This window comes from Trichomycterus rosablanca, chromosome 3 (assembly GCF_030014385.1).
Source record: "Trichomycterus rosablanca isolate fTriRos1 chromosome 3, fTriRos1.hap1, whole genome shotgun sequence".
NCBI lineage: Eukaryota > Metazoa > Chordata > Actinopteri > Siluriformes > Trichomycteridae > Trichomycterus > Trichomycterus rosablanca.
The window spans coordinates 5,616,523-5,633,440 of record NC_085990.1 but is presented as its reverse complement, the minus strand read 5'-3'; the positions used below and the strand labels follow the sequence as shown (position 1 = coordinate 5,633,440).

At 40.3% G+C, this 16,918-nt stretch overlaps 1 protein-coding gene across 5 annotated transcripts in view; it reads right to left on the bottom strand.

Moving 5' to 3' along the window:
• Window positions 1-213: 213 nt before the first annotated feature.
• ttyh1 (tweety family member 1) overlaps window positions 214-16,918 on the bottom strand; it is a 30,074-nt gene continuing 13,369 nt past the window's right edge. For 2 of the 5 annotated variants that reach the window (XM_062991744.1, XM_062991745.1), the window contains 11 exons: window positions 15,840-16,165; window positions 15,614-15,709; window positions 14,335-14,407; window positions 11,577-11,652; window positions 11,345-11,400; window positions 9,479-9,571; window positions 9,240-9,332; window positions 9,008-9,147; window positions 6,383-6,550; window positions 3,566-3,644; window positions 214-1,210 (listed from right to left, as the gene is read on the bottom strand). In XM_062991744.1, the coding sequence (XP_062847814.1) occupies window positions 1,127-1,210; window positions 3,566-3,644; window positions 6,383-6,550; window positions 9,008-9,147; window positions 9,240-9,332; window positions 9,479-9,571; window positions 11,345-11,400; window positions 11,577-11,652; window positions 14,335-14,407; window positions 15,614-15,709; window positions 15,840-16,165 (1,284 nt within the window). In that variant the 3' untranslated portion in view covers window positions 214-1,126. Of the gene's footprint in view, window positions 1,216-3,565; window positions 3,645-6,382; window positions 6,554-9,007; window positions 9,148-9,239; window positions 9,333-9,478; window positions 9,572-11,344; window positions 11,404-11,576; window positions 11,653-14,334; window positions 14,408-15,613; window positions 15,710-15,839; window positions 16,166-16,918 lie in introns of all 5 variants that reach the window. The other 3 variants (XM_062991746.1, XM_062991748.1, XM_062991747.1) reach the window with 3 other exon arrangements.

Below are 16,918 nucleotides of genomic sequence, written 5' to 3'. Positions count from 1 at the left end.
TGGATGTTATGGCTGATCGATGTAGTTCATTATGTATTTCATAGTTCATAAATCTAATATATTTTATGTATTATAAAAATATATAGAATGTATAGTATTAGCATAGTACATTTCTAATTAAGATGAATTAAAAGTTAAATGCAGATTAGATTTCCAGAAATGAAGATACTGAAAGTTTAGTATGTGCTGTGTTTAAAACACTAAAACACTGTATTATTTAAGCAATATTTCTTTCCTAATGCATACAGACAAAAACATAGGATACAAAATGAAGACAAAAGTTAGTGTACACATTTCAGATATTCTACTAGCATTTCTCAAAAGTGCAGCATCTTATTCTCTTCCTAAACCTTGTTCTGTAATGTTTATGAGTACAGTGTATTGGTAGTAAACATACTGTTTGGCAGTCAGGGTGTCATTTTGTAAAGAGCAGTTCAGGTTTTTATGGCAGTAGTTTTACAATTGTTGCCCCTACAGCAGACTTGTGCTCCTTCAGTTGGAAAAGCATGAATTATTGCTGTGTACATCACGCTACTGACCTACAGCCTGTGGCAGATAAAGTATTCCTTCACTAAACATGTTATTTTTTATCAATAGTCAGTGGGGCAGTTGGAGAAAATCTTATTTCTTATTGTTGCCATTTAAAGTGCATATACACTCAACCATCATATACAGTAAATATATATTTACACCATGTAAGAGGGTATACAAGGTTAGAGAGAGTTACCACCTTTAAAAGAGGTACAGTCAAAAACTTTGAAATGAAAAACAAAACAAAGAAAACTGCCCAGTAAGCTGCATTATAATACCGATTATTCTTAAGTATCTGTGATTTAGCATACAATAATATAAAAACTCCAAAACAAAGTGGTAATACATTTAAAAATAGAGCACTACAGTAACAGCAACATGGTAACGTCAGTACCATCCTGTTCTCAATCCCCTGTAACAACCACACTGAACAGGTTAAGACTTTAAATGTCAGGCTGATTCAGTGGTACTGACGTTCCACCATGATTTACACATCTACAATTCAACTCTCTAATTTCAAGAAAAGTTCAATAAACTTTCAATATTAAAACTAAATATTTGCTATATATTATATTTTTAATACTGTACGTAAAAATTAGTGTGAGTACAGGTTCCTTGAATGAGCGTGGTTATGGTGTGATTGACTACCCGTATAGCCCGTCAGCATGCTGGGAGAGTACTGTACTTTTACACGGCCACAATGGGGTTGGACAGACATGGTGCAGACACACAGATCCAGCAGAGGACAGATGCAAATGAGAGAAAAAACAAGAATAAAAGCAAATGTCATTACATGATTAATTCAAAGGTGCAAACTGTAACATAAAATAAGACTTTAAATGCGTCAGTATTTACACTGCACCGGTATTCCCTTATCTAATCTATGTACACGTCATGGCTAAAAGTACTTTAACACCACTTCTGGAAAGTGGGTCCAACTATTCTGCCAAACCCATCGCTAACAGGTGCTTAAAATGGAGCGACTAACAGACCAATACTGGCAGTAATATGGGTTGTACTGAAAAGCAAAGTGACTTTCATAGCATATCACCTTTCACATGGGTGTAAAATTGATAGACCAGATCCACTCGACGGTGAGTGCTGTTATTGTAAAGTGAAGCTGAACCCGCAGTAGACACACAAGCTGTAAAACACTTACTGCTACAGTGCAAGTAGAAAACCTTTGTACCCTTTTGAAATTGTCACTTTTTGTCTTAGTCTGAAATCTGTCAGTGCCAGCATTTGCACACTTAGGTTGGGTAAGATTTGCCCATTCTTCCTTGCAGAATTGCTCAAGTTTAGTCAAATTTTCTGCTTACTGCTTACACTGCTTTTCTACATATTTTTGACCAGATTTAGGTTAGGACTCAGACTTGACCACTGAAGGACATTCACCTTCCTGTCATTCAGCCACTGCCTTGTTGTTTGTGTGTGTTAAGCGTTGTTGTGCTGGAAGCTGAACCTCCTGTCCATTTGTTTAGCAAGGGGCTGCATGTTTTACTCAAGAATTTGGATGTATCCATTTTCGCTTCAATCCTAATCAATTACCCAGTTTCTGCTGAAGGTTGGTTTACTCCAAACATTCTGCTCTCATCTCATCTGACCATAAAACCTTAGAAGTCTTTCAGCATGGCACTTTTTCAGTAGCGGCTTTCCTGATCAACATCTTCCTGGCTCGGTCATCCAGTCTGAAGGGACAGCGTGATCTTGGCAAGGTGTTGGTGGTGCCATACACTTTCCACTTTTTGATATTGCTCTGAATGGTTTGTAGAGGGATATCTGTAGCCTTTTCCTAACTTGTGTCTTTCCACAGTTTTATCAAGAAGTCAATTTGAAAGCACTTCCCAACCTTGGCAAATTGTTGTGTTACTATGCACTACTAGTGGTGGAATCCTCAAGCAACAGCTGGTTTCGGTCTAAAGTAATCAAAGCCACATGTGCTCAGCCTGGTGTGTGATCTGGAAGGTGACTGGTTATACCTGAGCAAGTTTCTACTGGTTACTCTAAGGTGCTGGTAAAGGGCTGGTGAATTACAATTTGCAGAATTGACATAAGGGTCAGGGTTAGGCTTGTACCACCTCTGTGTTGGCCAAGGAGTTAGGAGAGTGCACCTAACATGATTGTGAGTAAAATCACCCTAAAGCACTCCTAATGATTTATTCCCTGCTTGCACAGTTTCAGGTAAATAAGTTTGTGAATTATTATGTACATTTTAGCATTTGTTCCCTAGAAAAGTGTAACAGGGCGAGCTGCCCCTCGCCACTGAGGCACCAAAAGTAGTCCAGCACCTGCAAGAACTGATAATAAACCCAATATACATGATGCTTAACCAAGGCAGAACAATACTATGGCTTGATAAATGAGTTTACGAGTATTTTGGGTTACTTGTAACTGATCATCCAATTTTTATTGAACTTTGAATTCAATTTGGTAGCAAAGCAGCCCAAAAGAGTAATGCTTTCTCCTTCTTGGATGAGCTTTTGATGTTGGTGTGCAGCACAATTACCCTAAAACCTAGTGTTGTGCATTTCTGCCAAACATTGGCCAAGAAGTTTTGCGGAACTGTAAACCTAAGATGTGCAGCATCGGCCTTCTGTGTGCTCTGCTCTCCTACCATAAACATTTGTTCTTAGAGAGGACACATAAAAGCAAAAGGCCTGGAGACTTTACGCATGTTTTAGTTTGGTTTTTTTTTCTCCTCTTCAGCAGTGCATTGTGATTTTGATGTGATCCTCATGGTCACTTCTAGGAAGATTTTCAAATGCACTAAACGTCCTTGTTTCTTTTGTAGACAATTCAGCGAATCATAGAAAGTAAAAGTTGTGAAAACACCAAGATTGTCTTTACAACTGGCACACCTAACTTTTGGAGATTGGTAACCAGAGGTTCACATACTTTTCCTTATAACTGTATACTGCAGCTTTATTAAACCATTTTGGCAGAACAGCAGGACGCAGTTAAATTCTGGCACAGATTAAAAAAAAGAACACAATGCCACGAGTCATGATGATGGCACACAGACAGGGGAACTCACAGACGGGGGTGGGGACTGTCTGTCACTCAGAAGCAGGCTCTCATAACCAGGGTTGCCACTGGAGGAAGCGTTTGGAGTCCTGCATAGAGATACAGAGAGAGAGAGACGCAAGAGGATGGGATAAAAGAGGAATGGCAGAGACACACAGAAGGGTTGTGCCACGTTAAGGGGTAAAAAGAAAAGTGAAAGACAGGAGACAGGACCGAAGATGGATAAAGAGAGAAGAAGGACAGATGAGAGTTAGAGAGATGGAGACTTACTGTAACACCCCAATTTTTACAATAATCTATTGATGGGCGTGCTGACAGGAGAGTTGCAGGGTGATAGCTAAAGGGCAACAGGGGGTGCAAGCAGGCTCCTAAACAAACCTATTAGAAAATATCAATCATATTTGGTCTCTGATTATATACTGTACGCACATGCTTGCCATTCCTAATAAAGCACACAGAAATACAGTGACCCAAGCACAAAAGAAGAGCATATGCAGCAAAGAAAAGAAAAGCACAGAGCAGAAGACAGGAAGACAGCTTGTAAAGGATTGTAAAGCGCAATTTCATCTGCGTGGAAATATTGCCAGTGAGGAAAGGAGGGGATGGTGGATTTTAACTAAAACATTCTTACTGATCGTCTGTGACGGATTCACGTCTGTCTTGAAATGGGGGACAGACGGCTAGACAGACACACAGACAGACAGACCTCTGTACTTGTGTCTGTTCTTTGGGCTAAGCTGAAAGCTGCTGTCATGTTTCCACCTGTCTGTATGTCTGTCTGTGTGTGTCATTGTGTGTTGTGTGGTGTGTGTTGTGTGATGTGTGTCCCTGGCTGCAGCGGCATGAACAAATATTCACATCAGCAGTGTGTTCCACTGTAGGGCTGTCAAAACTAATTTCCAGTTTACCTTGTTTAATATTTGAAATATTCCAGAGCTGAAATACACATTTGACATTTTTACACTTATTATTGCAATATCACTGGCTGCTCACAAATAATGAGTGGTGGACTTGTTTACCTACAAAAAGAGGTCATGCCTTGACTTAGCTGTGCCACCACAGTTTTATTTAAATCTGATACAACTGGCATGTTAAAGGCTTTTACAGGCATGTTTTTAACACAACTGGTATTTAACATTCGACTTTAAACACATGCATTCATACTATTCAACCATTCATAGGTTGTTAGCCAGCTGGATTTTGTTTTTATATATTCAGATCATTTGGAAAACCAGTTGTTTTGCTGCTCTTGTAGACTGTGAATGGTTGTTCGGACATTGTGTTCTTAGTGAGTTATACTTACATAATTGATGGAACTGAAGCTCTGACACACAAACTACCAACCAACTTAAACTGAACTCCCTTTAGCACAAGGTACACATCAGCTACAAAAAAGCCAGAAGATTGGCTAGTACAAGTATTAGTCAATCCAGTTTTTGCCACGTTGGTTCTTGATAAGTTTATTGCATGTTTTAAACAGAGGCAATAAAGTATCTGTGTCCGCGTTGTCTTGGAAATGTTTTTGGATGTGTTTTTTTAAGCTTTGACATTATACAACATTTACAACTGTGAAAAACAAGTAGCCTATGATTATACCTTTAAGGATACCATATTTGACAGCCCTAGTATATTGTCACTGAATTTATTACCTGAATTTAATATACATAAAAATATTGTTAGAAAAAATGAGGACACTGTGTATAGTTGCCTATGGCTTAGAGTATACCACTGATATACAAACCCTATTTCCAGTATTTCCAAGTTGGGACATTTCCAAGTTGGGACATTTTCTCAAATGCATTATTAAGAAGAATCTGTGATTTGTTAGTTCTTTTGAATCTTTATTTAACTGGTTAAAATAGAAAGAAAAGATTTCCAGTGTTTAACTTCACTGTATTTTGTAAATATAAAACAAATTTAGAATTTAATGCTTTCAACACACCCAAAGAAGTTAGGACATGGGCAAAATAAAAGTAAAAAGTTTGTGTAATATTCAATTTTAACCAGTTTAAAAACATGCCACAATAAGCAAGTGAGGGAATAATGATTGGGCATAAAACCAGGATCCACCAAGGGATCAATTCTTGTAAGCAAAGATGTGTTATGGCTCAACAAAGTAAAAAAAAAACCCATTTCTTAACGTAAGATCTCCAAAATCTGGAATTCTGGAGAAATCTCAGTCTGTGTAGGGGAAGGCTGGAAACCACTGCTGAATGTGCCTGTGATAAAGCCCCACGGACTCAGGAGTGCTTCAAAAAAACATTTTCATGTAACACAGTCTACCACTGCATCATCAAGAAAACATACAGCACATCATTAAAAAGAGAATCACTTGTATCTTGTATCTTGAGAATGGGCAACCATTCCAAATTATAAATGTGTTTAAATTTACTACAAAGATACAACTAAGTTGTTTAGGGAAAACAGTGTGCATCTTTTCTTTCTACTTTTGTCAGTTAAATAAAGGTTAAGAGAATTAGCGTCCCAGCTTATTTATTTTTTGCATTTTACAAAATGTCCCAACTTTTCCAGAAATGGCGTTTGTACCTGTGCATGTGAACAACTGTATATCTGTGATTGTCAGTATGCAAGTGTGTCTCTATCTACACTCCATATATAAAACACACTGAATGTAATATAACACTTAATCTTGAATCTCTAAACCTCTAAACTACGTCCTCCACCTCTCTAAAATCTAAAGATGTGCTCTATACACTGCATCATCACCCACTGTTTAAAAAGCTTAGTCAGTAATTGGATTTACATAGGTGTGATCCACAATGTAATTCTGTCTGTCTGTCTGTGTATCTGTGCATATGTTACTCACGGTAACGGGGGTGCGCTAGAAAAAGGGGGTGTCCAGCCAGCCCCCTGGTAACTATAGAAGGGGGGCAAAGCCCCTCGCTGTGAGCCCGTGGCCGTCTGTCTACGTGCCTGATGGGAAGTGAAGGGGTCCTCGCTCTCGCTGTCCGAGTCTTCATAATCCTCTGAGTCTCTGCTCCATTCATTTTTTGAGTTGTAAAAAAAAAGAAATGAAACAAAGTGTCAACAGGCCGAAAAAGACATAAACATAGATTTACGTTTGTCAAGATGAATGCATTTATTAGGCTAGTATTTCACCACTCTTTTACTTTTTTTTTTTTTTTTACTTTTTCACTTAATCTAGTCGTATCCGAATGCAACCTTGTTCCCACTGCTGCTGCCCTCCACCTCCATCCAAGAACAGTACACTGTTCTAGTCCGACATAGACTCTTCCTACACGGGTCCTACCTACCTCCATTCAGGAACAGTACACTGTTCTAGTCCGACATAGACTCCTCCTACACGGGTCCTACCTACCTCCATCCAGGAACAGTACACTGTTCTAGTCCGACATAGACTCCTCCTACACGGGTCCTACCTACCTCCATCCAGGAACAGTACACTGTTCTAGTCCGACATAGACTCCTCCTACACGGGTCCTACCTACCTCCATCCAAGAACAGTACACTGTTCTAGTCCGACATAGACTCCTCCTACACGGGTCCTACCTACCTCCATCCAGGAACAGTACACTGTTCTAGTCCGACATAGACTCCTCCTACACGGGTCCTACCTACCTCCATCCAGGAACAGTACACTGTTCTAGTCCGACATAGACTCCTCCTACACGGGTCCTACCTACCTCCATCCAAGAACAGTACACTGTTCTAGTCCGACATAGACTCCTCCTACACGGGTCCTACCTACCTCCATCCAGGAACAGTACACTGTTCTAGTCCGACATAGACTCCTCCTACACGGGTCCTACCTACCTCCATCCAAGAACAGTACACTGTTCTAGTCCGACATAGACTCCTCCTACACGGGTCCTACCTACCTCCATCCAGGAACAGTACACTGTTCTAGTCCGACACAGACTCCTACTACACGGGTCCTACCTACCTCCATCCAGGAACAGTACACTGTTCTAGTCCGACACAGACTCCTACTACACGGGTCCTGCCAATGGCCGCTTCTTTTCAGCTGCTAGAGATGGTGTCTCACAAACCCCCAAATAAAATACAGAGAGCCACACGCTGCCAATCTCAATCAGCCACCACTTCTGCACCTCGACCAGCCAGCAGAGGCTGTAATTGCAGAAGCCATAAGGAACACCTGCTTGACCACTGTTCCCCAACCAATCCCTTGACACATGGCCAACTGTGTGTCCATACCCAAGCGCCCTCTTTGTGAGGTTTAATTATTCCTGGCTCATTACTTTTGCCTCTGGAAATAAGACATGTTTAACTGGACATTTTTATGTTTTTAAAACTGTGCAAGGAACAGAGCAAGAACAAAAGATACAGACATAGCTCAGATATAATTACATGGTGCCAGTCAGAGTTGAAAGCTTACATATATTTGAAAGGGGCATGTGCCATAGCACTTTAGGCTTTTCAAAAAGCTGCTGACTTTTTCTGTGTCTGAATAATTAGAACACGCACTTCTTCATCAAAACCACAACACTTTACACATTTCCAAATCTTTTTTAATTTTCCAAATTTTAAAAATACACTGGGCCAAAAAATCGATTAGCTACAATAGATTAGAAGCTGCAGGGTGAAACTCTCCACAATTAAGCAAGGTGCATACTGGCATGGGCTCATTTCTTCAGCTAAAGTACATGAACAGGTGTTTCAACTGCAGCTAGTGATACCCTAAACCTAAATGTCCTTTAATTCCTAGAGACGCCATTGGGAGTTTTGTCTGGAAGTTCAAAACTTGTTTGCATTTGTTTGCAAAGTTGCTTATTAGAGGTTATCATGGTAAACAAATGTTCCACCTAGTACTGAGGCTGGGGGTTGAATAATATTGCACATGGGCATTTGTCAGGAGGACTAGATGTTTTTGATTTACAGTTATCATGTCGGTTTATGTTCTCAACATTGCTTGTATGTATCAAAACATATAAATAGGGTTAGTTTGACTGCATCCATTGAAAAGCACATGGAACAGGGGTCTCTTGCCTGCTGAGCAAAAACGTGTCTGAATGTTCAGATGTAATCCAGAATCCACCCACGAAAATTCAGAGTGCCATAAATTAAAAGTGACTGGAACACAGATGTCACTGTTGACCGTCAAGCTAGTTTTATATCATTGGTATACTATTCAATTTCAAATAGCTATAGCTACCACAGCTGTAATATTATTATTTTTTAATCTGTTTATTATAATGATGTGATTTAGGTTGGAAAAGCTCAAGGGCAAAACAGCAGCAATGCAACGATTTATAGATTCATTTTAAAGGATTGAAATTCTCTGAGGCTTCTTGTTGTAGATTTTTATTCAATTTTATACACATCACCATAATATCTTATAAAGTGAGAGGCGCTGAATATTGTTCGATTGCAACTGTGCATTAAATCCTAGTAATTATAAACCTCTGCAAGCAAATATTACAATCAGCAGGAACAATGCAGAGGAAGTTACCTGGCAAAGCTCCTCCATGCTCCAGGAAGGGAGCAGAGGATGGCTGTCAGAGCTAAAGCAGAGAGGAATGAGTAGAGCGAGAGATAGAGCAATCCTTCCATCCCATCATAGCACAGGCCTTTCAAAGAGTCTATATAATCCTAAAAATATAAAGACAGAAACATTTTTATCTAAAACCCAGTCTAAATGAGAGTAATTTACCCTGAAAGGAACAGCCGGTTGCTATAGTTACCTTGTTGAGGCCTCGACAGTTAAGCAGCGCCACCAGCTGATGGAAATTTCCCTCGGTGATGTTGAGGATCTGCTGCACCTCCCTCAGAGGTTTCTACAGGAGAAACAAATCAGCTTTTACTTTATTATTTATAAAAAAGACCTTGACTTTAATAATGATTTTAGATCTTAATCTAGATTTGAGATTAATATTGCTCATCTGTGTTGCTTTCAGTTGAGGAGAGGTGCAGGTTTACTCACGTCTGCTTTTGAAAAGCGTGGGAGAGCTTCTCTTTCCAAACTGAAGAGGTGGGAGTGGATGCTAGACAGTGCTCTCTGGGACTGGGTCAGCAGCTACAGACAATTTAACACACACATAATCTTAACCTCAGTGACTAATTTAACCTCAATCTTACTAATCAAAAGACTAACCTATTTATTGATCTTTTTTTAAATTGTAGTCAGACTAAATAGGGATTTCCCTTTACCAAACATCTAGTCAATCTGTATATTTTTTTGTTTCTGCACTTGGTGTTTAAGCAAGTAAAGAAAACCTGCCAGTGTTTGGAATTAGGGTGCTTACCAACCTAAAATGTGAAATTTCAAGTGATGCAGTGGGATATTTCGCTAGCACACCAGCGAATCTCGGCTCTGCTACTGGTCGGCTGGGAACCATCTAGCGGGCACAATGGGCAGTGCCTGCAGCAGACACAAATTAACCACCGTGCCTGCTGGGTGGGTAAATTACCAGACCAAGTGGGTGGGGTCTTCAAACGCTGTGCAAGGACCCTTGTTATTGGATAGAGCCACCTATGCAGAAGCACGGGCGTAAAGAAGGGGTCCGCTAGGACTGCGCATACGTCGAACGCAATCAGGGATCCACAGAAGCGGAAGACAAATTGACTACGATAAATCCGGAAAAAAAGGGAGAAAATGCATAAATAAATATTTTTAAAAAAAAACTGAAATGGATTGGTGCCCTGCCTTGCATCCAGTGTTTAATGGTGGAACTGGGTCCAGCACAACCCTGACCAGAATAAAGCGATTCATAAAAATAAAATGAAAATATGACAAACAAATTGGCTTTTAAGTGCGGGATGTAAATATAAAATGCAAATTAATAAAAAAAAACACATCATGGATTTAAAAAAAAGTGCCAACAGCTCTGCCTTACATCACACAAAAGACTGAGAGTTTAGACCATGTCACCCAACATAAGTCAAAAATCGGTGAGACTGAATCTTATAGACTTCGAGTTCAAAGTGAAATCCTTTGGGGGTTTTTTTCTTCTCCCTTTTAGTGCGTCCAATTGCCCAATTGCGCCATGCTTCCTCTCCACCAATGCCGATCCCTGCTCTGATTGAGGAGAACGAAGCTAACCCATGCCCCCTCCGACTCGTGGGCAGCATGAAGTATGCATCTTATCACCTACACTTCGACGAGTGCAGTGCAGCTCAGCGTTGTGTACAGAGAGACACACCCTGAGATCACTCTTTTAAATTGCACGTCTGTAACTGCACCTTTAGGCTCCCCCCCCCGTTTTAGTTTTTAGTTTTCTTTGTTCTTGTCCTCTTTATATTATTATATTTTTTTTTCTTTATATATATATTTTTTAGTTTTTATATCTTACTTTGTCTTAATTTTTTTTATTCTTTCATTTACCTCATTGTAATGTCATTGTGTGATGTTTTTTGTAATAATTGTTATTGCTGCTGCGACACCACAATTTCCCTTCGGGGATTAATAAAGTAATCAATCAATCAATCAATCAATCCATCAATTTTCTCATCTCTGTGCAGGCACCATCAATCAGCCAGCAGAGGTCGTAGTTGCATCAGTTATGAGAGAGAGACCCCATCCAGTTTAGTCTCGCCCATATCTGAACAACAGGCCAATCGTTGTTCATGTGGCCGCTCAGCCTAGCCCGCAGGCAGAGCTGTGGTTCGCTAAGATGTATTCAAGATCCCAGCTCTGGTTCCAGCGTGTGTTTTTTCGCTGCGCCACCTGAGAGGCCGAAATCCTTTGGTTTTGTTTGAGCCCTGCTAGTATTTTGCTAACTCAAAATACTGTATCATAATAAAACTGTATAAAACTGTATATATAACTGAATCATAATAAAATTGCTACCTGTTGAAAGGGGCTGGTGGTTTTCCTGGTGCAGGTCAGGTAGTAGTCCAGTATTTCTACTGAGAGAGACATATGTTAAGGAGTGTGTAGCAAGTGAGTAAATGCCAAAGGATAAAAAAGGAAAGAGACAGAAAAGAGAGAGAAAGTGAGAGAGAGAGAGAGAGAGAGAGAGAGAGAGAGAGAGAGAGAGAGAGAGAGAGAGAGAGAGAGAGAGAGAGAAAGGGTATTGCACCTGTACTCGTTCCAGAGTTAAAGTGAGTAGAGTTGAGGACAAATGTGTTCGGGTCAAAGCAAAAATCACTGAGCGCCTGTGAAGGAGAGAAAGTGAGATACTGAAGAGCTGGTAACACAGTGACCGAATGACATACTTCCCTCATCTCTCTGCTGCTGCTGAGACTGCTATTGATCTCCATTACTCACTGACATAGATACAGCACCTCACTCTCTCTCTCTCTCGCTGTATCCTGCCCTCTCTCTCTCTCACTCTCTCTCTCTCACTGTTTCCTGCTCTCTCTCTCTCTCCTGGACTGCTCCACTTTCTATTCTTCTTCGAATCACTCTGTCATCATTGCACTCTTTTTTCACACACTTGTTCTCCCTTGTGGTAAGTAAAGAGGTGTAATTAATCACAGTTATCATTAAATAGAGCTCAAAAGGCCTGTTATACAGAAGCAAGGACACAAAGGAGAGAGAGCAAGACAATGCCAACACACACTGTAAGACAGAGAAAAAGAATGGAAACACACCCACACACACCCAAAGAAATACAGCATAAGAAGTCCACCCGAAAACACGTTTAATATGTTTAATATATTCAATATATTACTTTTTAACCTACAAAGTAGGCCATGTTGTTAAAAAGGTCAAAGTAATAACCACATCAACCAGCCAGTAGATAAATTATGAAGACTCAAACAGGAGACAGGATCCATATGGTCGCCAGAAGTTGATATCGATATGACAGCACATTTCAAAATGAATTAAAAGTTTTCAGCACTGGTACTGGTACTTTGGGGGGAAAGTCGATAATTCTGACATCATTATCCTAGACCAGGGGTTCTGAACCAGCAACCCTGGGGCTATTTGTAGCCAGTGTTAATGCATGTGTGTGCCACATTACACTAGCTTTTGTATTCTGTTGTGACCCAGAAAAAATGGGTATAGAACCACTGGTCCACAATGAATTCATAAACTCTTCATTCATTGTTTTAAATAAAGGCTAAAATAAACATAACAATTGTAAAAAGGACCATTTTACTTCAGTGGCCTCAGAACGTATTCAGAACGTATCCAGCCCTTGATTTTTTGCGACTTCATTGTGTTGTAAATTTGATCTTAAATTGATATACCCATATGTTTACACTTAACGACCCATTACAAAATGAAACCATTCAGGTGGCGATCGTGGAGATCAGTGTGTGACTCCATCTGTAATACTGATCCCTGTGTGAACCCTCCTCATTCAGATATATAGAAGCAATTGGCAACTACACACGTGTCTGGTAGGGGCACATGTGAAGTACGGCCGTCCTTAGTCAGGGTAGGGGTCTAAAGTACTGAAGGAGATACAACTAGAAAATTGGATATGACTAGATTGGAAGAAAAAGGGAAAAATACATAGATAGATTTTTAAACAATTTTTTTTGAATTATCTTCAAAACTGAATTAAAACTCAAAAACTGACATTTTCATTCCCAACATTACTGTGTTTTGCCTCATGTTATGGGGGTGCTTCTTAGCAGCCAGAACTGGGAGACAAGTAAGAATTAAGGGATGTATTCATTTAGCCAAAATTCTAACATTCTAGCAAAAACCCAAAAACCCCCTCGTACACACAAACTCAACAAGAAAGAGTTTATCTATTATCAGCCAAAACAATACTACACACTTAAGCACCAGCTAAGATCTTTGGAGAGACCTAAAGATGGCAGTTCACAAACACTCGCCATCCAATCTATTGAAGCTTCAAAGAATGTGCCATGAAGAATGGGATAAACAGCCCAAATCCAGCTGTGCAAAGCCTGTAGAAAAGTATCCAAGAAGACTTGTAACTGTAATCACTGCCGACAAGGCTCTAAGAACATGTTTTCACTTTATCGTTATGAATGATTAAGTGTAGAGTGATGGGTAAAAATGCCAATTATGATAATTAAAATCAATCCACAGCAGACCAAAGTGTGCAAAACGTCAACAGGTCTGAATACTGGTCTATTGTAAATCTATTGTAAATGAAACCAAAAAAGTATCTTAGATGTCAGAGACATAATACATACAGAGTACATAATCACTATAATAAATATTCATGTGCAAGTTGTTTTGGTTGGATTTTGAGAGAGAGGCAGGCAGAGAGTGACAGAGAGAGAGAGAGAGAGAGAGAGAGATGCAAATACAGAGATGCACAAAATGGGACGCACACAAAAAAACACAAAAAAAACAAGAGAAAGAAAGAAGGGACTGTTTATGTTGTAAAGAACCAGCTACTGCCATCTCCTCCTGTCACTCCCTCTTATTCTGCTACTCGGGTGGCATCTTACAGAATCACACACAGTCAAGCCTCTTTCTCTCTTCTCCTGTCTACTCCTCAAATCTGCTGATCTCTCAACTCATATTCCATCAGTCCAGGCCTCTCATGTCCATCTTTAATATACCTAATATGTCTTCTTCTATTTCACAAAGAGCCACTCAGTATGACAAACACACATCCTCACATCTCTAACCCTTTTATTGGCTTTCTGGGACACAGCCAGTTCTGCAGAGTTCCCTAAATAGGGAGAGCTTTTCACAGTGTAACACACACACACACACACACACACACACACACACACCACACACTCAAACCAATGCATGTACACAATCTTCGTCGTTCTGTTTTTATACAGCATGTACAGATTTTTCACACATTTGTAACACTTTGTGCTTTTCCTCGACTTCTCCCAAACACAGTGTCTATTCTGTCCAAAATACAGCAGGAGCCCAGTTTGAATACTCACCACCACGGTGGCTGTTTCTAGGCCAAGAGACCCCCAACTTAGAAACAGAGCCAACCAGGCCAACACTGTCATCCTGCAAACACAAACAAAAAACACAGCCACCATTACCCTCTGCCCGCCTGTCTTCATGTGTCAGCAGACTAAACAAAACCCCTTTGTTTATTAAATAACACATAAATGTAAATATGCTATAGCTAACTACACATTACCTCAAACATATTGCAAATAGGTATGTTTAAATAAAAAAAAATAGCAGGAGTGTTTGGGATAAGACGTTTTTGTGTTTAGACTGTTTTTTTTTTACTAGTAAACAAGTGATTTAAAAGGCTCCTGCTGTGGTAAACATTAGTGTTTTGTCTGATGTATTTTTAGTACAACGCACTTCATCTGGTTCTTATATTTACTTACACCGGTCAGCCATAACATTAAAACCACCTCCTTGTTTCTACACTCACTGTCCATTTTATCAGCTCCACTTACCATATAGAAGCACTTTGTAGTTCTACAATTACTGACTGTAGTTCATCTGTTTCTCTACATACTTTTTAGCCTGCTTTCACTCTGTTCTTCAATGGTCAGGACCCCCAAAGGACCACCACAGAGCAGGTATTATTTAGGTGGTGGATCATTCTCAGCACTGCAGTGACACTGACATGGTGGTGGTGTGTTAGTGTGTGTTGTGCTGGTATGAGTGGATCAGACACAGCAGTGCTGCTGGAGTTTTAAAATACCGTGTCCACTTTATTAGACACTCCTACCTAGTTGGTCCACCTTGTAGATGTAAAGTCAGAGACGATTGCTCATCTATTGCTGCTGTTTGTGTTGGTCATCTTCTAGACCTTCATCAGTGGTCACAGGACGCTGCCCACAGAGCGCTGTTGGCTGAATATTTTTGATTGGTGGACTATTGTCAGTCCAGCAGTGACAGTGAGGTGTTTAAAAACTCCAGCAGCACTGCTGTATCTTATTCACTCATACCAGCACAACACACACTAACACACCACCACCATGTCAGTGTCACTGCAGTGCTAAGAATGATACTTGCTCTCTAGTGGTCCTGGGAGAGTCCTGACCATTGAATAACAGCGTGAAAGGGGGCTAACAAAGCATGCAGAGAAACAGATGGACTACAGTCAGTAATTGTAGAACTACAAAGTGCTTCTATATGGTAAGTGGAGCTGATAAAATGGACAGTGAGTGTAGAAACAAGGAGGTGGTTTTAATGTTATGGCTGATCGGTGTATAATGCAACTATAAAATATTAGTGTTTGAGACTCACAAAATAAGGAGCCATCGGGCCTGTTTGGCCAAGCCAAGCAGAATGAAGAGACACAGCACCAGATCCAAAAGCAAAAGCAGCATATAAGAAAGCCACCTAAACAACGAAAGATAATACAGGGACTGTTAGAGGAACTTAATATGTTTTTACCAGAATAAATCACAAAAATCTGATAGTATATGTTTTAGATGGATCCATGCACCCTATTTAATACCCTCTTGCTTACCTGTAGTCCTCATTGACCATTAGTGTACTGGCTGCCCAGCCTGGAGAGAAGGGTGCAGGTACATTGTTGGAATTTGGGGTCACCGTCTGGACTATAGAGGGGGGCATAGGAGTCACAACCCCCACCATGCTTTCATTTGTTTTAATGATGATTGAGCTAAAGCCCTTTCCTGTAATAAGGGAGGACAGGAGGGACACCACACGCTCAGAGAGTCGTCTACATGTGCGAGTGGACACCAGAAAGCCCTTGTTTTCTCCAAACACGTCCTCCAGGGAGGTCAGAGGTCCTGAGATGGCCTGGTGCAGAGCAGCTACGGTGTCTGAAATCTAAATTAATATGGGGAAGTAAATTGAGGAGAGGAGAGGAATGTGTGGACAGGACAGACACAAGGATGAGGGCATTAGATTGACAAAAATGTATATAATAACTGTCTGACTGCATACACTGCCAGCTAAATTAATACAAAGCATGTTATTATATTATAGATGTATTCCAAGTTGGGACAGATAGAAAAACTAGAATGCAAAGTTTGAGGTATTATCACAAACTTTTCTGTATATATAAATATATATATATACACCGATCAGCCATAACAATAAAATCACCTCCTTGTTACTGCACACATTGTCCAGTTTATCGGCTTTACTTACAATATAGGAGCACTTTGTAGTTCTACAATTACTGACTGTAGTCCATCTGTTACTCTGCATGCTTTATTAGCCCTTCTTTCATGCTGTTCTTCAATGGTCAGGACCCCCACACGACCACTACAGAGCAGGTATTATTTAGGTCTCAGCACTGCAGTGACACTGACATGGTGGTGGTGTGTTAGTGTGTGTTGTGCTGGTATGAGTGGATCAGACACAGCAGCGCTGATGGAGTTTTTAAACACCTCACTGTCACTGCTGGACTGAGAATAGTCCACCAACCAAAAATATATCCAGCCAACAGCACCCCGTGGGCAGCGTCCTGTGACCACTGATGAAGGTCTAGAAGATGACCGACTCAAACAGCAGCAATAGATGAGCGATCGTGTCTGACTTTACATCTACAAGGTGGACCAACTAGGTAGGAGTGTC